This window comes from Chaetodon trifascialis, chromosome 23, assembly GCF_039877785.1.
Source record: "Chaetodon trifascialis isolate fChaTrf1 chromosome 23, fChaTrf1.hap1, whole genome shotgun sequence".
NCBI classification, from domain to species: domain Eukaryota; kingdom Metazoa; phylum Chordata; class Actinopteri; order Chaetodontiformes; family Chaetodontidae; genus Chaetodon; species Chaetodon trifascialis.
In genome coordinates this window covers 13,819,376-13,837,315 of record NC_092078.1, presented here as the reverse complement: position 1 = coordinate 13,837,315, position 17,940 = coordinate 13,819,376, and the positions used below count along the sequence as shown (strand labels likewise).

The window sequence follows — 17,940 nt, the reverse complement described above, 5'->3', positions numbered from 1 at the left end:
AACACAACAAAGCCAGAGGCAGAGAGAGAGAGAGAGACAGAAAGCCTGAGTGAAAGAGAGAGAGAGGGAGAGAGCTTGTAGCCCTCGAGGGCCTCAGTCCTGTCTGTCACTGTGCCAGAGCGATTCGCCCTGTAACTGATCCATGGACACAGAGTCTGCAGGTCAACTGTGACAGCCTGCTTGGTGTGTGTGTTTGTCTCATATGTGGGTGTGGGTGGGTACATCAGTGCATCTGCATTCTGTCCCCCGTGATGCCAGCGGCTGTCAGTTTCCATCTCCCCATGCAGGGTGCAGAGACGCGCGTAGAGGAAGTGTGTACGTGGTCATTTGCCGCTAACGAAATGAGATTCAGGTAGAGACGTGCGTGGCGAAGGGCATCGCAGGGTTAGAGATGCGCGAGCAGCATGTTGCCGCGGCAACAGTCAATGAGACTTTGTCCACGTGAGAGCGGCTCATGTAGGGAGAGTGAGAGACTCAAGTGAAGCAGTTGCCATAGCGACTCTCCATCGCAGCTGCCTGTAAATTTCTCTCTCCCCTGTGTGTGTGTCTGCCTGACGGATGGCTGGGTATTACATATACAGAGTGTGAGTGTGATGCCCTGGGGTGTGTGTACCGTGTGAAACATTTGATGCATCTTTCAGTCGGTATTTCACATGAAACACACACACACACACACATTCATACGTTCTCACTCCCAACTGGTCACATGTGGATGCTTCATAAGTGCCCCTTAGGGTCGTTTTTCCAGGCACTGGGTACCCCTTTAGCAGGGCCGTCCGATCTTATAAAGAGCGGGAAAACTCTCAGAAGTAGCATAACATAATGCACCTGACTTAGGTACTTTTCCTAAACATAACCGACTTGCGACCATTTCTTGACTAGAGAGCGTGTCGGCGGTGCACCCTGACACCATCACACTTCCTCCTCCATGCGTCACAGAGGGAAGCGCACATGCAGGTGCTATCTGTTCACCTTACTTATCCTAAATGCTCACCGGATTGACCTGAAAATCTCAATTTTGGACTCATCAGACCAAAGTACAGATTTCCACCAGATGAATGTCCATTCTTTGTCTTTCTTGACCCAAGCAATCCTCTTCTTCGCGTAATGGTTTCTTTGCAGCAATTTGACCGTGAAGGCCTGATTCATGCCGCCTGAGGTGCTGTTAATTGGCGATTTCTGAGGCTGGTAGCCCTAATGAACTTATCCTCTGCAGCAGAGGTGACGTTTTATCTTCCTTTCCTGAGGCGGTCCTTATGAGTGCAGGTTTCGTCAGAGCATTTGATGGCTTTTGCGACTGCACTTCAAGAAACATTCAAAGCTCTTAAAAACTGGATCTGGACTGAACGACCTTCACGTCTTACAGTGTTGATGGACTGTTGTTTCGCTGTGCTTAGTTGAGCAGTTCTTGCCGTAATTAATACAGTCGTCGAATAGGCCAAGAAATTCCACTAGTTAACTTTAGACAAGGCGCGCCTGTTAATTGAAAAGCATTCCAGGTGATTACCTGAAAATAATAAAAATAAAGAAACACCATTGGACTGTGTGTCCAAACTTCTGGCTGGTACTACGGTTTCAAAGGGAGCCAAACAACCCCCCATGTCTTCCCTGCTAACAGATGCTCTAGTGGTTATTTATGTGGTTGTTCTGCACTCTGCTCTCTCATATCCCCCAACCTACACACACGAACACACACACACACACACACACACACACACACAGAAGCCAACAGGGGCTGTCACCGTGCCACAGTTCTAAGTCTTGTGTGCCATATGCTACTGTAGGATCCTGGCAGGCAGGAGTATTGCTCTCAGTCAGCTGGGAGACTGGTTCAAAGGCCAACGAGGGCCCATCAGGGACCATCCTGCATGCACACAGCGCTGTAATAACAGGCGTATGTCGAGGCATGAGGCTGAGTGACTGGAGGCGCTCTGAAATGTCCTGCATACATTTTTTAAAGAATGATGCCAGACTTTATCATCATGTCGTCATAGTTTTAATGAGTGACAGTTCAGTGACTGAAGATCCTCAGCCCTGCCTAAAAAATAGCCATATTTACAGGGTGTTTGATGGGAAATTCAGTTTCTCTTTAAGTGCATAGACAGTTGTTGAAGCATGATTTCAAAGTGATTTGACTCTTTTCAGTGATGTTCAAGAAATTAAATAAATACATAAAATGCATCTAAAAGCAGAATAACTCCATTAAATCAAAAAGAAGACAGCTAATATCTGATGGTTTTCATGCCAATTTTACTTGCTAGAGGGATTAACAGAACAGACCTGAACCTTAAACTTTTCATCATGTTTCCAAGTGATAGAGATGACATTTTCATGCAACTTTTCAGTTATCTTTCCATTTTTTTATGCCTCAAGGCAGGATCCACTAACAATTCATGCCAGTGCAAAATGATAGCATGCAAGGAAACAGTGTTTTCTAGAGTTTCCCCACAGGGGAATTGACCTAGAAATAGCTTGATGTAGCTGTCTCTGCAGCTCCGGGCAAGTTGCAATTTGCATTTATGGGAGTTCCAAGTTCCAAGGTGCAAAACAAAATGAGGAAATTATGGAAATCCAGAGCAGACATGATATATTAAGAACCCATGGCCTTTTATTATCGGTTGATTTCGCACAGAACTCGGCTTTACGCCTGCCAGGCTTGACTTTAATATGGCTCCTCATGCCATGCCGGAGTTTTTTCTAACCTGTAAATTGTCCTTGTGGTGTCCAGTGTGCTTGCTGTGTCGTCCCAGAGTGCCTTTTTACACACCGTTAAAGCATCTCTCCTCAGAGAGCACTTTGGGATGGACTTCGACACCAACACTTTCACATTAAAAAGAGCTGCTGTGCACAGTGTTTCCTTGTCACATTTGCACGTTCTCAGTTTGAACTAATTTCCTGTGTCTGCCCTCATTGTCATGCTTTAATTTAGTAAATAACCTTCTACAGGTGGGATCAATTGCACATGCGGCGTCTTGCCCGCCGCACTTAAGAAAGTGATATACAGGTTAGCTCCAACATGCTACACTACGCAGCAGTTTTCTTCCAGCATTATTGCTTTAATCACCAGGAAACACTGGATTAGATTCTTGCAGTGGTGTCTCTTGTTATTGCCTGTTGCCGGAATCATTGCCTGAAATCTAAATTAGCTCGAGCTCATGTTTAAGAGCTGACATCCAGCTGCAGGGAACGGTGCAGTTCTTCGTCTCCAATACACTTCTGTGCTTCCATCCAGCCGAGCAATTCGCTGTTTGCTCAGTATATTACGGTCTAACACAATATGTGATCAAAGAGAATATGAGAGGCGTAAATACAGTTATTGACTCTTTTTTTTTCTTTTTTGCTCTCTATTCCCTGCTGTCTCTTCTTTGTGTGTGTAGATATTCGCGACCGCAGGAAGAAGCCGGTGATGCTGTTTATTCATGGAGGCTCCTACATGGAAGGCACCGGAAACATGTTTGATGCCAGCGTCCTGGCCGCCTACGGCAACGTGATTGTGGTGACCATGAACTACCGGCTCGGTGTGCTCGGTAAGTGCGCTCGACGGCCTCTTTATGTGAACAAATCCGCTGCATGTGCTCTCATAACAATAAGACATTCGTGTCACTGTGAAGGTATCAGGCTCCATAATAAGATTTCAGTCTGAGATCCTCTCATTTTTCTTTTTGCTTCCTGTTTCCAAACACAGAACAGTCATTTGTGCACACATGCCCCCAGCAGGCTCTTCTTCTATTTTCTGAATTGATTAAGTTGGTGATGACATTGACTGAATTCATCAATCTAATGACAACCAGTGCAGGCATTGATGTGAGAGCTCACTTTCTTATGGATTTCCCGTGTTGATTAATCCAGTCTAAACACCCTGATTGTGTAATTGTTTTGCTTTCTTTAAAAGCCCAAACCCTCACACTTAAAGCCCTCTCCACCCTAAAGAATCACTGCATTCATGTCACCAATACAAAACAATAGTAAATCTTGAATTTCATTGGGGAAAAAAGTGTCTTTTTCTGTCTCCAACTGCATTATTGTTACTGAACTTTTGGAAGGTCTTGATCTCATTTTTGTGGATCATCATTTCTTTTGTCTGAAATGCTCACAGATAAGACGGTGAATTACAGACAAATTACTGATTTCAAAAAACAAAAACCTCAAGATTTCCTGTTTTTTCCTTGTTCTCATAATTAGTTTTAAAAGTTTACAGCATGAATAATCCCGCGTAGTACTTTCACACGTTGTCAAGTAGCTGTATGATCATTAAAATCTAATTAGATGAAGGTCACAAAATGCATCTCCTTATTACAAGCAGTGAAGGTTCTATATGCATTTTAGCACTCATATCAGGTGAATACTCAGTAGATTTATGGTCCTGTGCCACCTTTGACCTCACAGTGTGACCACTCTATTATTTATTTGAGTCCTGCATTCAGTCTCAAGTCGCACCCTGGCGGTAACTCTCATAGAAAGGCCTTTATGAGAGACAATCCAAGCATGCAAATCAGATATAGATCTGGCATTTTTACTGACAGAGAAATGCACCTCACAATTCTTCATTTTAACTGCATGCCCTCGCCCAGTGCCTCCAACCTTTAGAGGTCTATTTCGCAGCTCTGTAATTCATTCCACAAAGAGCAAGGATTGTAAAAGGGAAAATAGCTTTACAGACTGTTTTGGTAGGAGACGGCGCGGTTATGATGCACTTTTGAGCTGTTGGCGCCAGATGCAGCATGCTGAAAAAGAGGGATTTGGAAAGTAGTTAAGGTGGATTTAAAGACGCAGTGGGTGTGGAGTAACCCTGCTCAGGTCTCTGGGAGATCCTGCCTTAGCCAGCTTTGAAAAAAAAGAAGAGTATCATCTGTCGCCTCAGCTCTCCAGCACGAGCCCGTCGTCCTTCTTCCTGAAAACACACTCCACTTCTCCTCTTTGTTACTCACAGCGCTCTGTCTCGCTCCGTTGAGACCGAGTAATTTAGCTTGGAGAGGAGGAACATGCCTGTAAGGAGGCAGGTGCTAACTAAAGGAAACTAAGTGCATTAGATATTTCATTAGCTGAAGAGCGAGTGGGCTGCTGGAAGCTGTTTCAAAATCGGCTGCCTCGCTTTGATTTGTTTGGTTTCTTTTTAAAAGAACTTTTCTGTGTTGTTTTTCGGAGCACTTACACGGCCTTTGCGATGATGGCAGATTTTCATTTGCATGTAATTGCCCAAAGTGTTTGCTTTTCAGTGCATCTTTATCAAATTCATCCACTTTTTTTGCTACAAGTGGATAACGAAATACAGTCTGAAAAGTGACCGTTGCTCGAGATCCAGGAAACCAGCGTGTTGCAGGAGCTTTTATTTCCAAGCTTGATCTTTCTTATCTGTAAATACAACATTACTAACATTAATTTAACAGTTGTCAGAAGAAAGCCTTTCTAAACATAGCAGTTTAGCCAACCTTGTTTGGAATTATCATGATCTGGGTGTGTTTCCACCTCCAAATGAAGTGGTTTCAATATTCTGGCTAAACCGTTTTCAAGCTGTCAGACCTCATCTGACTTTGTTGTAGTGACATGCCGAGTGATCTAGGAATTGCATTGGTAAGTACGATGTTGTCGTGACTGATAGAAATCCTGGAATTTTCATTTGTGTCTTAGTCCTGTTTATTCTGGGATCAGCTGATCATCTAATCCATTTGACAGCAGTTAATTGCCACAAAATGGGCGTCATAATAAGACCAAGTGTTACGGCGCAGCTCGGCCACACTGGAGACTGCCTCGTACGTAGAGTTTTAGATTGACGAAAATAATCCTGTTCAGAAGGAATCCAAATAAGTGGATTACTAACAGAAGTTTGGTTTTCAAAGAGGATGAAACGATTCAGAAGCATCAGTAGCTCCTCCAAGTTTTTTTTTACCGAATGTGATTCAACCAAGAAAGGAGATGAAACTAATGTATTAGATTGTCTCGTGCTTCATCCCAGTATCTTTACATGTCTCTCTCTTCACTGCTCTGGTGGCATCCGTTGCATTTTCCTCCTTCAGGGCCCTAACTGCGACACTCTCATCACTTACTTTGAGTCAAGGAGAAAGCAAATTGAGTGGGAGTCTTTGTCATTTGTATGCAAAGAGAACGCTGCAGCCTTTTCCCCCAAATACTGTATGAGAGCCATCCAGTGCTATTTGGCCATGATTGGGAGAAATGTGAGTAATCTCTCGCCCCATGCATCGTATATGATGGATGGCATTTTGCTCGGACGGAGAGAGACGCACAGAGAAGCCAGTGTGAGGGTTAGAAATGCGCATTTGTGTGGTCGGAGGTGTGCGTCGAGCATGTGTAGCTGCATGCATTCATGCATATCAATGTCTGCTCGGTGGATACACAGCGAAGGCTCCTACTGTGTTTGTGTTCTTGCTTCAGCGATCCGACATGCTGATTTGGAAGGGCAATGCAGGAACTATTGATACAGGAGCTAAATGTGGTCATGTGAAATGCAAACTCAACACCGTACGCCTGCCAGACAGAAATGCTTATCTTTGCATGAGATTATCGTCAATGTGTGTCAGACCCCTGCTGCACAGATTGGATGTTACAGGTGGATTTGCAAATTGATTAATATGGTCTTTTACAGCCTCAGTCAGCAGTGCAAAAGTTAGATGTTATGGTCTTGGTTTACTACCATAAATTGCTGTGAGGGTTGCAAAGTTTTGCATCGCCGTATGTTTTGAATTTGGCAGAGTATTTAATAACCCTGATCATATAAATGATTACAGCTGGAGTTAATTTGAATGCACTGCTGCTAATTAAAACTTAAAGCTGGCCTTTTAAAATGCGCCTCGCACAAACTGTATCTGGAAGGCAACAGATTGCAAACGAAAGTGTGGGTTGTCTGCTGCTGGACTTGAAGTGTGGTCATCAACTAATTAACATATTTCAGAATTGCAATCGCGTGCTTTTCACGCAAGAAGGGAGGCGATTTGTGTGAAACACTCATTAAACTAGAAAAGGAAGCAATATCGAAGAACATTTCCGTGTGCTCACTTAAAAGTCTTTCATTGGCTGATTTCAGCCAGTCCAAAATGCAAGGCTGGTGAAATGCATAAAGGGCACTGGGGGAGAATGTGTAAACAATAAGCATATTGGCACAAGTGGAGTTTAAACCTCACGCGGTTTTGGTTCAGGGGAATTTGCTTGATCGGCTCATAATAAACTGAAGTGTCCACGTTCATTGTAATGAAGGACCAACGGCGTGTTTCATCTATTTTTAATGGCTTTTGGACAACAACAGTGGTCTGTTGCACAGAGGAATAAGCTGCTGCATGGACTTTCCAGTTGATGGATGGGTTGTTTCATAGGAAGAAAAAACAGCTCATGCGTATCCTACGAATGGCAGCAAGGTTACATAGGTTGCAACTGGAGGCACTGAGAATCCTCCTGTTTAAAAACCTCTGAATGCAGATGTTTATCTAGATAAATATGGTAAAAGTAAATGTGTAAATATTCATTTTTCAGGGTCAGGCTTCATGCTGCGGTCCCATTGTGTTTCCAGCTAATAAAGCCTTTTGGGGGACAAAACGTCTGGGTTAGATTTCAAAAGAGACCAAGACCACGCAGAAGAACAGCTTTCGATTCACTTCGGATTTGCCATAGAAAGGCGTTTCAGGTTCGCTGTGCAGACATGGTGAAGGGTTTTCAGTTGGGCTGATTTCTTGAGCACATCACAGAACTCTTGTTAGTGACTTCTGCCCTCACCGTGGAGAGAGGTGAAAGAAAATCTCTATAGGATAAGAAAATATCCTTGATTCAGTCACAATTCAATAATACCTGAAATGGATTACAGGTTAAAATAAAGGCAACCTTGTGCAAACACATTCTCAAATTGATATGACCTTCCTATAGAGCGGGCTCAGAGTATGTGCACAGAGCAGAATGCAATGAATTGAATTTTTCAAGACTTTTCTTAATTTAAAGTTAAAAGTTTTCTTAAGAGCTGCAGTAGATTAAAAAAACCCATTATTTTATATCAACATTTGAGAGAAGTATGACATACAAATGGCATTCAGGACAACTAAGTCACCTGTTCCTCCATCCCTTCATCTTTTTTTCCGCTCAGTTTTTCCTACTTAAATCTCCTTTTCCCCTGTGGCGACTTGGCCATCAATCCATCCATTCTAAACCCTTCACAGCGTCCCATTTGGAGAGTTACGACCCCACCCGAGACAGTTGCTTCCTGTCCTCTGAAAATCATGTCTTGACGGAAGGAATCGGTCTTGACTTATTTTTGCAATGACAAACAACTTCTCTGCCTGGCTCTTTTTTGCCTCATGCTTTTTATTTGTAAAACAGTCTAATTTAGGAGTTTTGGGGTCTATATTTAGTCACTATAGATACAGTATAATTAATATGGAAACTGTACATACATTGTGTCTGCTACCTTCTCTTTAAAGCTGCGTCTGTGCGGCTGCCGTGACAACCAGTAGCATTAGCCTTAGCATTGTAAACAAGCTAACTCTGCCCAGCCACTACATCACAGTCACTAACATACCATACGCACTGCGGAGTGTTACTGTAACAATCACCATATTATCTTTATGGTTATTTGTTGTCTTAGCCGTATATGCTGTTGTTGGCAGCGGCGGTATGAGCAGTTTCTCCTTTGCGGGTGGCTGTTGCTCCGCCATAGCTTTCACTAGCCTCCTGACGCCTCTCAGAGCTGTTTGACTGAGCGGCAGCATGAGCAGAGGGAGGGGGCGGTTTGCAGCATGTGTCAGTAGTGACTGACAGATGTCAGACGCTCCTCTGGCTCTGATTGGTTGTTTGTGTCAGGCTCAGTGGATTCTTGCAAATCGCAGTAGGAGCAGTAGGTGGGCCCAATGGAGCCGTTTTTTTTCACAGATTACATGTTTCATGTACTGCTGTCTGAGCATAGGGACAGTTTTAGCAAATATGGCAAAAAATTACTTTTATACAAGTTACCTACTGCAGCTTTAAGGCTATCTGTATGTTTGTGTACGTCAATAAAAAAAAGAAATCAAGCAGAGAAAGACAGGAATGGCAGCAATAGAGGTCCTGGAAGAGAAATCAACCTTCTCTGATTGAGAGACGTGATCTTTTCTCGCTCCTTCACCATATTAAACAGCCGTCTCTCCGGCCCTGCCTGCGCTACGCAAATGCTAACCACCGTGGAATCGCTCACATAGCAGAACACGCCTGACTCCATCCGTATGCTAATATGGACATATACCTGTCTGCAGCCAGACAGGCGAGATTCTCCAGCAGCAGACATGGCTGAGGTGGCCGTGGAGGGAAGGAGGAATCAGCAGGCAGTCTCCGCTGGGGATTCTGCAGAGTTCAATATGTAATGAAAAGCTTCACCGGGCCACTGAGCACTTGACCTTGCCTCGGCTGCCTTGGCGACAGACATGCTTACAGTACATACGTCACCTCCGCCCCAATGAGCTTTTTATATCCCTCCGCCAACAATGCAAGAGTCGGGGAGGGAGAATGAGAGCGGGAGGGAGAGATGAAAGTGAGACGATGCATTCATTCAGACATTAACAATGATGATGAGAGTGGAGAGGTGGAACAGCGCACTGCAAAGCGTGGAGGATGTTTTTTGCCGCAGCACTTTATGTCGGCGAACTGCAATCGGCAGGAGGTGTGTGTGCGCGCCTGCGGACGCTGTGGCCGAGAGACGTCCACACAGAATGGGGTGAGAGATTTTGAGAGATGGGAGAAGTGACAGTGGGAGAGAGATGGCAGAGAGCATGAGGGGTGGGGTGGTGGGGGGGGGCTGCGTTTGCCTGTGATGCTAAAAATAAAACCTGCAGAGCCACTTTTGAATGTGCACTGGAGCAGACGTTCATCTAGAGCACAATTATACATGCTCTGTGCTGCTGTCTGCACACATGCACGCAGCAGACATGACATCTTCTGTGCATAGACTGAACACAGGCACACACACACACACACACACACACACACACACACACACACATGCAGGCTCCAGTGTTTTGCACTCAGGAAGAATCCTCCTAAAAATGGTTCTGCCTCACACACACAAACACCCTCACACACTGTTACTTTGTGAAACCCACGATTTTGTATTCAGGGAGTGTGGAGTGAAAAGTGCCTGCTCAACGCCCCAGCAGGGGGTCCTCGATGTGTGTGTATCTGTGTGTGCGTGCATGTGCATGCGTGTGTGTGTGTGTTTTTGCGGCCATGTGTGTGCTGTCCCAGGACTGGACAACGGTGTGAAAGGTGACCTGACAAGACCAGAGAAGATATTAAGACACACACACCCATCCCAAACACACACAGACTCACACTATTCTTAGTCTCCATAGCAACCTCTGGCAGAATTGATGAGCAAAGTCCTCTTGACTCTGTGTGTGGGGGGGGGGGGGGGACTGTAGTGTCTTAAGTGTGTGTGTTGGGTGCTACAGAGTGACTTTGAGAAGGAGGACAAGCTGGTCCACTATTTCCTGAGTGGAGATTAGCACCTCGGCCGGCCCCCATCTCACACACACACACACACGCACGCACAGACTGACACACGTTCCTGTGTGCAGGTGAGATGCACACACACGCCCCCCTGCACTGACACACACATTAACACAATGGCAGACATGTATTCAGACAGCTCTTGCAGCTTCTCTCTCATTGCTCCCCAGACGATGTTTCTCCTCTGGTTGTCCGTGGCCTTGATACTCTCTCACCTGACAGGCCTCCTACTTTCTTGCCTCCATCTATTACAGTATCACTCCTCCTGTGGATTCACTCCTTCGGGAACTTGTGGAGTACAGTCAGACATACTGCAACACTCCTATCTGTCTACAAGGAAATTATTTCCGCTGGTTAAGGATGGATACATGTAATTTATGTCCTCATCATTAAAAACACTCAATGCACAACATACTAATGAAGCCTTAAAATGCTCATAATGGTAAATTGCAGGGACAAAACACCACAAAACATCCAAAGACTGCATTATGCCTCAATCATTATGCATACAAAATCATTTATATTTAATTGATATTGATCACGCAGTGTAAAGTCTTTTTGTTCTCCTATTAGTGATGTAGAAAAACAAACAAGGGAAGCGATTTACTAAGAAAATAAATGGAATTCCAAAGATTTCTTTGTTCTTTAACAGAATGCACCAGATTCAAGTCATTGGCCTCAGCTGGGGTCTGTGAGCAGATATCACTTTATAAAAGAACTTATTATTCAAGGGTCATCTCCTCTTATCTTTTCTGGGGCCTCCCTGCATCAGCAACAGAACAAGAGCCGTTCCTTGTCCAAAGTTAGCCAATGGATATCCTTGTTCCTCTCAGTGTTGTCGCTATACATTTTCCCCTGTATGCCCTTTTTTCATTTAGCAGTTCATTTCTTATTACAATTATTTTAAGTCTTAAGTCTTCATTTATTTCCAAAATTGTAAACAAACTTATGTCATGATGATGCGAGATGATTTTAATTGTGGACAGAGCTCCTTGACAGACAGTTCATGCATGAGGACATGTGGCTCCCCTGTACTAATGGCTGTACAGAGTTATGGGAATTGGTGCTAGACGTGTGGCCAAGCTGCTCGGTATCAACTGTACTGATTAAAGTTAACTACATTTATATCAGAATCTACTTAAATCGTGTCGTGTGCCTTTCTCTGTCCAGATGAGCGTTTTAGTGCTCTTTCAGCAGATGGTTGTAAAGCTCAAAGTGGCAAAACAGCTAGTTGTTCACATGTACCAGTAACCCCACAGGGGATTCATAGGAACTAAATGCACAGCTGAGACGACGAGGCTTCATCTTGGGACAGCCACATTCTGACATAATGCTGAAAGTTTTGGAGATACACCCGTTCATGTATAGTGGTTCTTCTTGCAGATTTGCGTATCATGGAAGAGTGTACTATTGGCCCTGGCAGAGGTCTGCACTCTCCAAGTGCTCTTTTAGTTATGTAGGTGTTCCAGTTTGGTTCCCTGAGGATGTGAAGAAACCTTTCTTTTCCACTTACTATGACTCTGCCTCTCTATGTCCATAGATCTCTCTTGTTTTCTCCTTGATCTACCTGCAACTCTCACTCCCTCTCCCTCTGTTCCTTCATCTCGCCTCCTCTCCCTCCCATGTTTGTCCCCTGCTCATCGTCTCTTTCACTTAATCTTCACTTCACCCACTCTTTAAAACTGAGTTATAGGCCAGATTATGCTGATGTATGTTCACATGTCAAACAATCAGCTTTGTAAGTGAGGAACCATGGGCTGGTAATAGCCGGGGATGGATCATCATTACGGAGGGATGACAGCCGTTTGAATCATCGTGCGGCGCTACGGGGCTAACTGGGAGACTTAGTTCTCCCCCGGGGATGGCAGGATTGTTTGGGGAGCCAAAATAGGCTCCTTTGCTTCTTAACATTCAGACTGACACCCATAAAGACAGGCTGTTAGGGAACGTAAATACAAAACAAGAAAAACAGTCAGCATTTCTGCTAGAATCTGCTGTGACGCCATGTAATGTTTCTGTGTGTGTGGACTAAAGCTAACGCAGCCTTTGAGCTCTCTCTGCATGCAGCCGGCACACACACATAATAACCAACATATGGCATCAGGATGCTACAGTACTGAATATTTAATAGTCGGGCACTGTAGGCTGTGTTTGTTTCCCAATGTTAGTCATACAGATGTGTGTGTATTGTTTGCTAAACACATATAGCCCACAGACACATGGTCAGATGTTGAGAACAACTCCACCACGAAACATTTTTGGAAGCATCTCAGTGAGTTTTTCTTTATTCTTTAACTTCAGCTTCCTCTAGCGACTTCCTGCCACTCCCCAAGTGATTCTGAATAATCTTGAGAGAATGGTGACGTGTGAAGCTGACGCCAACACCTGTTGGCGATGTGTTAGGGAGGAAGGAGCACCAGGCAAGAGGTTTGTCAGCTGAGCAAATTGAGAGGTTTTCCAAGCCTGTCCCTGAGAAGCATTCACCGTGTGGCTTCATTACCTCCTAGTCTACTGAGGTTGCTGTCAGTGTCTTAGCCTCTCCTGCAGTGGATTTCTACCTGCATGGCTGTTAAATACCACTGCTAAGCGTAAACCTGGGGCCACATTCACTAAGCTGTCTGGCGCTGGTGTGAGCGAGAGGTAAAAACTCGGAGAAAATTCACACGGTGATGACATTTCCTTCAAATTTTCTCCTTAAGACTGAGATTAAATTGTAGAAAAGGTAGAAGCTGCCAACAAATTATCGTAGCCCAAAGCACAGCTCCTAAGGTGAAGAACTGTTAGGAGGCATAGAAATTGAGTAGTCTGCTCTTGTCCAATAAGACGACAGCCATGGACGTGTCTAAGACTTGCTGTTCCTTCTCCTCTTTAGATTTGTCGGGTGTGTTTTTAAGTCCACAACATTTACAAATCCTGCTGCATGTAATAGATATTTTTAGCCATAAATGCTTTTTTTTTATTTCCATGGATGACTGATATGTCAGTTATGTGGAAAAAATAGAAACTTCTGTTCTAAAGTCTAAGGTTGTACTAAGGTTGTGTGAAACTCCTCTCTGCGGAGGATCTGTAGCGACTAGCTATAGCAAATAGCTAATATGCTATAGCTAATGTAGCTACTTTAGTAGTAGTATGTCTTTTTCTTTTTTCTTTTTTTGGGGGGGTGTTTTTTTAGGCCAGTGCAAGATAGGAATGTCTAAATGAGACAGAGCAAACTAGATTAGAGGGAGTTTGACATCTCAAAGATTCAGCAACCAAGCTGTATATAGTGAGCTTGGCAGGTGAGGCAGTATGTAGGTTCATTAGTCAACGCAACACATTGGCCATCACCAGCCTGAATGTCAGGGGACGCCCCAGATTCAGCACCCTGGACAGCGATCATGACAACATTTGTCATTTAATGGCTGGAAGTTTCCACCACAACGCACAAAGTATCCCTGCTTATATTCACATCATTTCCTCATTGCTCCCCTCGCTGGCTGCTACTTCCTCAGCCCATTACTCCAGCCTGTGCCTCTCCATGCCCGGCTGCTCTGTTGCCACATCTCTTTGGTTCCAGAAACACCGGGTCCTCCCAGGGCACAGCTGGGAACCGTAGCCCATATGCCCTCTTCTCCCGTGGATGTCCACTCACCCTCACTCCTCCACACCTCCACCCTGCCATCACCGCTGCATTAACCCATCAAGCCTGGCTAACACAGCACCTGCGGCCAGGAGAGCGTGTGTGTGTGTGTGTGTGTTCACCTCTTTTTATACCTTAAACACACACAAAAAAACACACGCGCGGAGACACACACAGGCAATATGAATGGTAATGAAAGTAATTTGCATTTAAGCGAGGGTGAGGTCAAGGACAGGCGTGCCTGGTGTCGGCCTCATGGTTAGCCAGGGCAACTCTGATTGATGGGAGGAAAAGCATGGTAATGTCAGAGGCGATAGGCGGCCTGACATGAGCACACACACACACACACACACACACACACACACACACACACACACACACACAGATTGCATGCGCACACACATAATAAAATGAGACAGCAGAAGGCCGAGGGAGAGGGAGTTGGACAAAGGAGGGAGAGTAGTGAGAGAAATAGAGTTCACTCATGTGTGCAGTTCACTCTTCTCCACTCACACACATGCACAAATGCACACATGCCAAACACAGGCTGGCCGTGGTAACTCACTGGCCCCGTAACAGATGCTGTGAGCAGTGTGAGAGCCGGGCTACACCTGCTCTCCACTGCTGCTCCACCTCCTCTCTGTTGCATGGCCCCACATCCAGACCCAGAGAGCACAGTTCCTGCCTCTCCCCTTCCCCAGCCAGGCCACCTCTCGGCCTGGACGCTTTCCAAGCAGTGCCCCGCCTCTCTTTATCTCCACCTGGTTTCCTCCACACAGAGGCCAAGCTATAGAGTCATTTACCCCGAACACACACGGTGAAAGACTGTCCTTTGCCATTTCTTTCTCTCTTCACAACTCAGAAATCTGCATGTTTGCAGACAAGGTCCTATTAATTTACCTTAAGCCAGGCTGTGGATTGAAGAGCTTTCAAGTTAAAATTGACAAACTGCTGTCCTGACCACCTACATACACGTTCACTTTCAACCTGTTACACCACCTGGCCTGTTAATTGAAAATCTTACATGCTTCTCTGAGGTGCTTAATAAGTGTGTGAAAGTGCAGCTGCACATATCCCCCAGCTCATCACATTAAAGAATTTATGCATACGTGTCAGTAAATGTGGCGGTTGATGGGATGCGCTATGAATATGCACAAGGTAGATGTAGGTGTGGGTAGTGGATGTGTGTGTTATCCACCTGTGCTGCTGCAGCTCTCCTTCCTCTGATCAAGAAGGAAGCAGCGTAGGCATCTCATTAGGAAGCTGCTGGAGCTAATTAACTAATTAACCAGCCTATCCTGGGGAACCAACCCTTTGCCAATCAGCGGGCCCTAAACGAGCCACGTTCACTAACCTAAAGGGAAGGCTGCGCCCGGCTCTGCGTCTTTCCACCACTTACCCACATTTGCTCTCCGCAACCCCTACATGCTTGCTCGCACTCAGACAAAGACAGGCTGATGATAATGAACGTTTAATTGTGCCTCAGACAGTGCTGCCTGCTGGACGGACGTGTGCGGGGGCACACCCAGACATTGAAAGTAACTTATGTTTTTATATGGAAAGCCCTGTAATCTGTTGATCTACGAATGAGGCAGATGGTACCTCTAAAGTGGTACCGCAACGAGCTTGAGCTCCTGTATGAAAGCGTGTCTTTTTTCTCTCCTTGTGAGTATATTTCCTGAACGCTTCTGGAACATGACAACATTTCAAAAGAGCAGCAAATGAATGAACTGTCGCGCAAAGCCTGGTGGCCGTGCAGTTACCATGATCTGTGGAACATGAACGATATACAGAAGTGATTACAAGCTTTCATTTTAATGAAGTGGATACAGAGTGACTGAACGTAGCCCCGAACGTGCCCATCATTCACAGCGCTCAGTCTGGACGTGAAAGGAAGGAGTGTTTGTGATCCGTGTGCATGCATTTGCACGCCTGCGTGCATGTCCTGCTGCAGCATCATATGGCCTCTCTAATGCCCTCTGCTTGCCTTTTGTCAGTGTTTGTCCATAACAGTTGACTGTTGGCTTAGTAATTGTTACAGTTATGAAGCCACTTCATCTTTGGTGTGTGTTTTTCTCCTCAGAGTGTGGGTGTGTTTATGCAAAAAAACTTGACTTCTAAAGTCTGTCTTTTAGAATTAAGGCACATTTTGTCATTAGAAAGACTGTCTAATCACATGGCAGGTGAATAAAACTTCAGTTCAATCGGGTAATATCCTAAATTTGATGAATCAATGACCAAACCAACTTATCTTTTTCAGTTTTTTCCAATGGAATATCCCACTCCATACATACAGCCATGAAGTCTTCAATGCGTCTGGATATGTGTGTATATCCCCGCTTCTGGACATGTCTCGTGATTCACAGCTGTCTGCTGAGACACAGTGCAGAGTTGTCTGTAATGTATTCCAGCCTTCAGCTATGTGGCTGCCCGTATACATCGCTGTCTGAAGTGCTAGTGCTGCAGCACCCTTGGGCCAAACCCACAAGAAGACTTTGTGATGTATGATCCTGTGACTCCCACGCCAGCCAGCAAAGAAACGGCACCAGCTTCCCTCTCTGTGGAAATCTCACTGATTAAAGGACGAGTTTGTCAAATATTTGGTCTCAGAGCAGCACCCAAAAGTGGGAAGAGATTAGTTTGCTCTTTGGTATTTAATAATGTCAAGTGCGTGTTGAAGAGCATCAGTGCTGGAACTGAATCCTGAACGCCGTGTTTTGATACGTGTTCTTAATCGTGTTCAGTCTTTGATCTTTGCCCACAAATGGTTGGTTGGCTCTCTTGTTCCCCTTTTCAGACGCCTCTTCTCTTTTATTACAATGCAGGAGAATTAATTGCTATCATTTGTGATGCCGGGTGAAAGTATAATTATTTTTTTGCAGAATGCTTATTGGCCCCCAAAATCTCATAATTGTTGTTTTGCTCAAAAAGCGTGGCGTCTTCTTCCTTCTCACATCGTCAAAGCTTTTACCCACTTTACTCCGTCTGACCTCCCTCGCACGTTCCCCCGCTTGCTCGAGCTGTTTTTTAATTAGAAAGAAACAAATGTGCTCATTAATTGGCTGACTGTAAAAGTGAAAGAACGCCGGAATGGCAAAAACCTTCATTTCTACTGATGAGCAAAACGAGATGAATAAAATATTTTGTCTCCTGCACATGCAGGGGGATCCTGAAGGAGAGATCCTCGCGCAGTGAAAGAGTTGAGACTATTTGTTGCTTTTTTTTTTTTTTTTTTAAGAGAATAGAATAGGATCAAACGGCGGGTGTTGCCTTACACATGTAAACATGAGATGTCTGGGTGACTTTGCAGAAATGAGCTGGCTGAGATTGGGCTTTGAGCAGATGTGAGTGGTGGAAAAAGCAAATTGGAATTGGCGCCTGATCTGACAACTTGGCAGTGTTCTTACATCCCGTCCTCAATATGAGTGCGGTAAATTGAGTGCAGCCCAGTATGGGAATAAGATGAGGGGATTTGTTTATTTATTTCTTTTTTCCCCCTCCTTCCTTTTTGGCTCGCTCGCAGGTTTGTAGATGTCAGCAGATCTTCAAAATACTGCTACCTTTGGAGTTGCAGAAGTCTTTTTTGACAGTTAATTGGAGACGGGACATTTCGCTGCCTTCGTTTCAAACTAGCTGAACCGCCTGTCCATTCCTTTCTGTATGAGCGGCTGCACACACACACAAGACACATTCAAAACTAACATGACATAAACCATTTAAGTGTCATATGCAGTACATTTTGCTTCCTTACCCTTGCCGCATACTACACACTGTTCAAATATGCATTAGATATACCATGGATAATGCATGACATGAATATAGCTGATGTGAAATACTCCAAGGAGCCC

General features: G+C 44.8%; 1 protein-coding gene across 2 annotated transcripts in view; it reads left to right on the top strand.

Annotated features, from left to right (window-relative positions):
* The window catches only part of nlgn2a (neuroligin 2a), a 159,895-nt gene that overhangs the window by 100,637 nt on the left and 41,318 nt on the right, over nucleotides 1–17,940 (top strand). For both annotated transcript variants that reach the window (XM_070992949.1, XM_070992948.1), the window contains one exon: nucleotides 3,378–3,527. In XM_070992949.1, coding sequence (XP_070849050.1) covers nucleotides 3,378–3,527 — 150 coding nt within the window. The remainder of the gene's footprint in view (nucleotides 1–3,377; nucleotides 3,528–17,940) is intronic.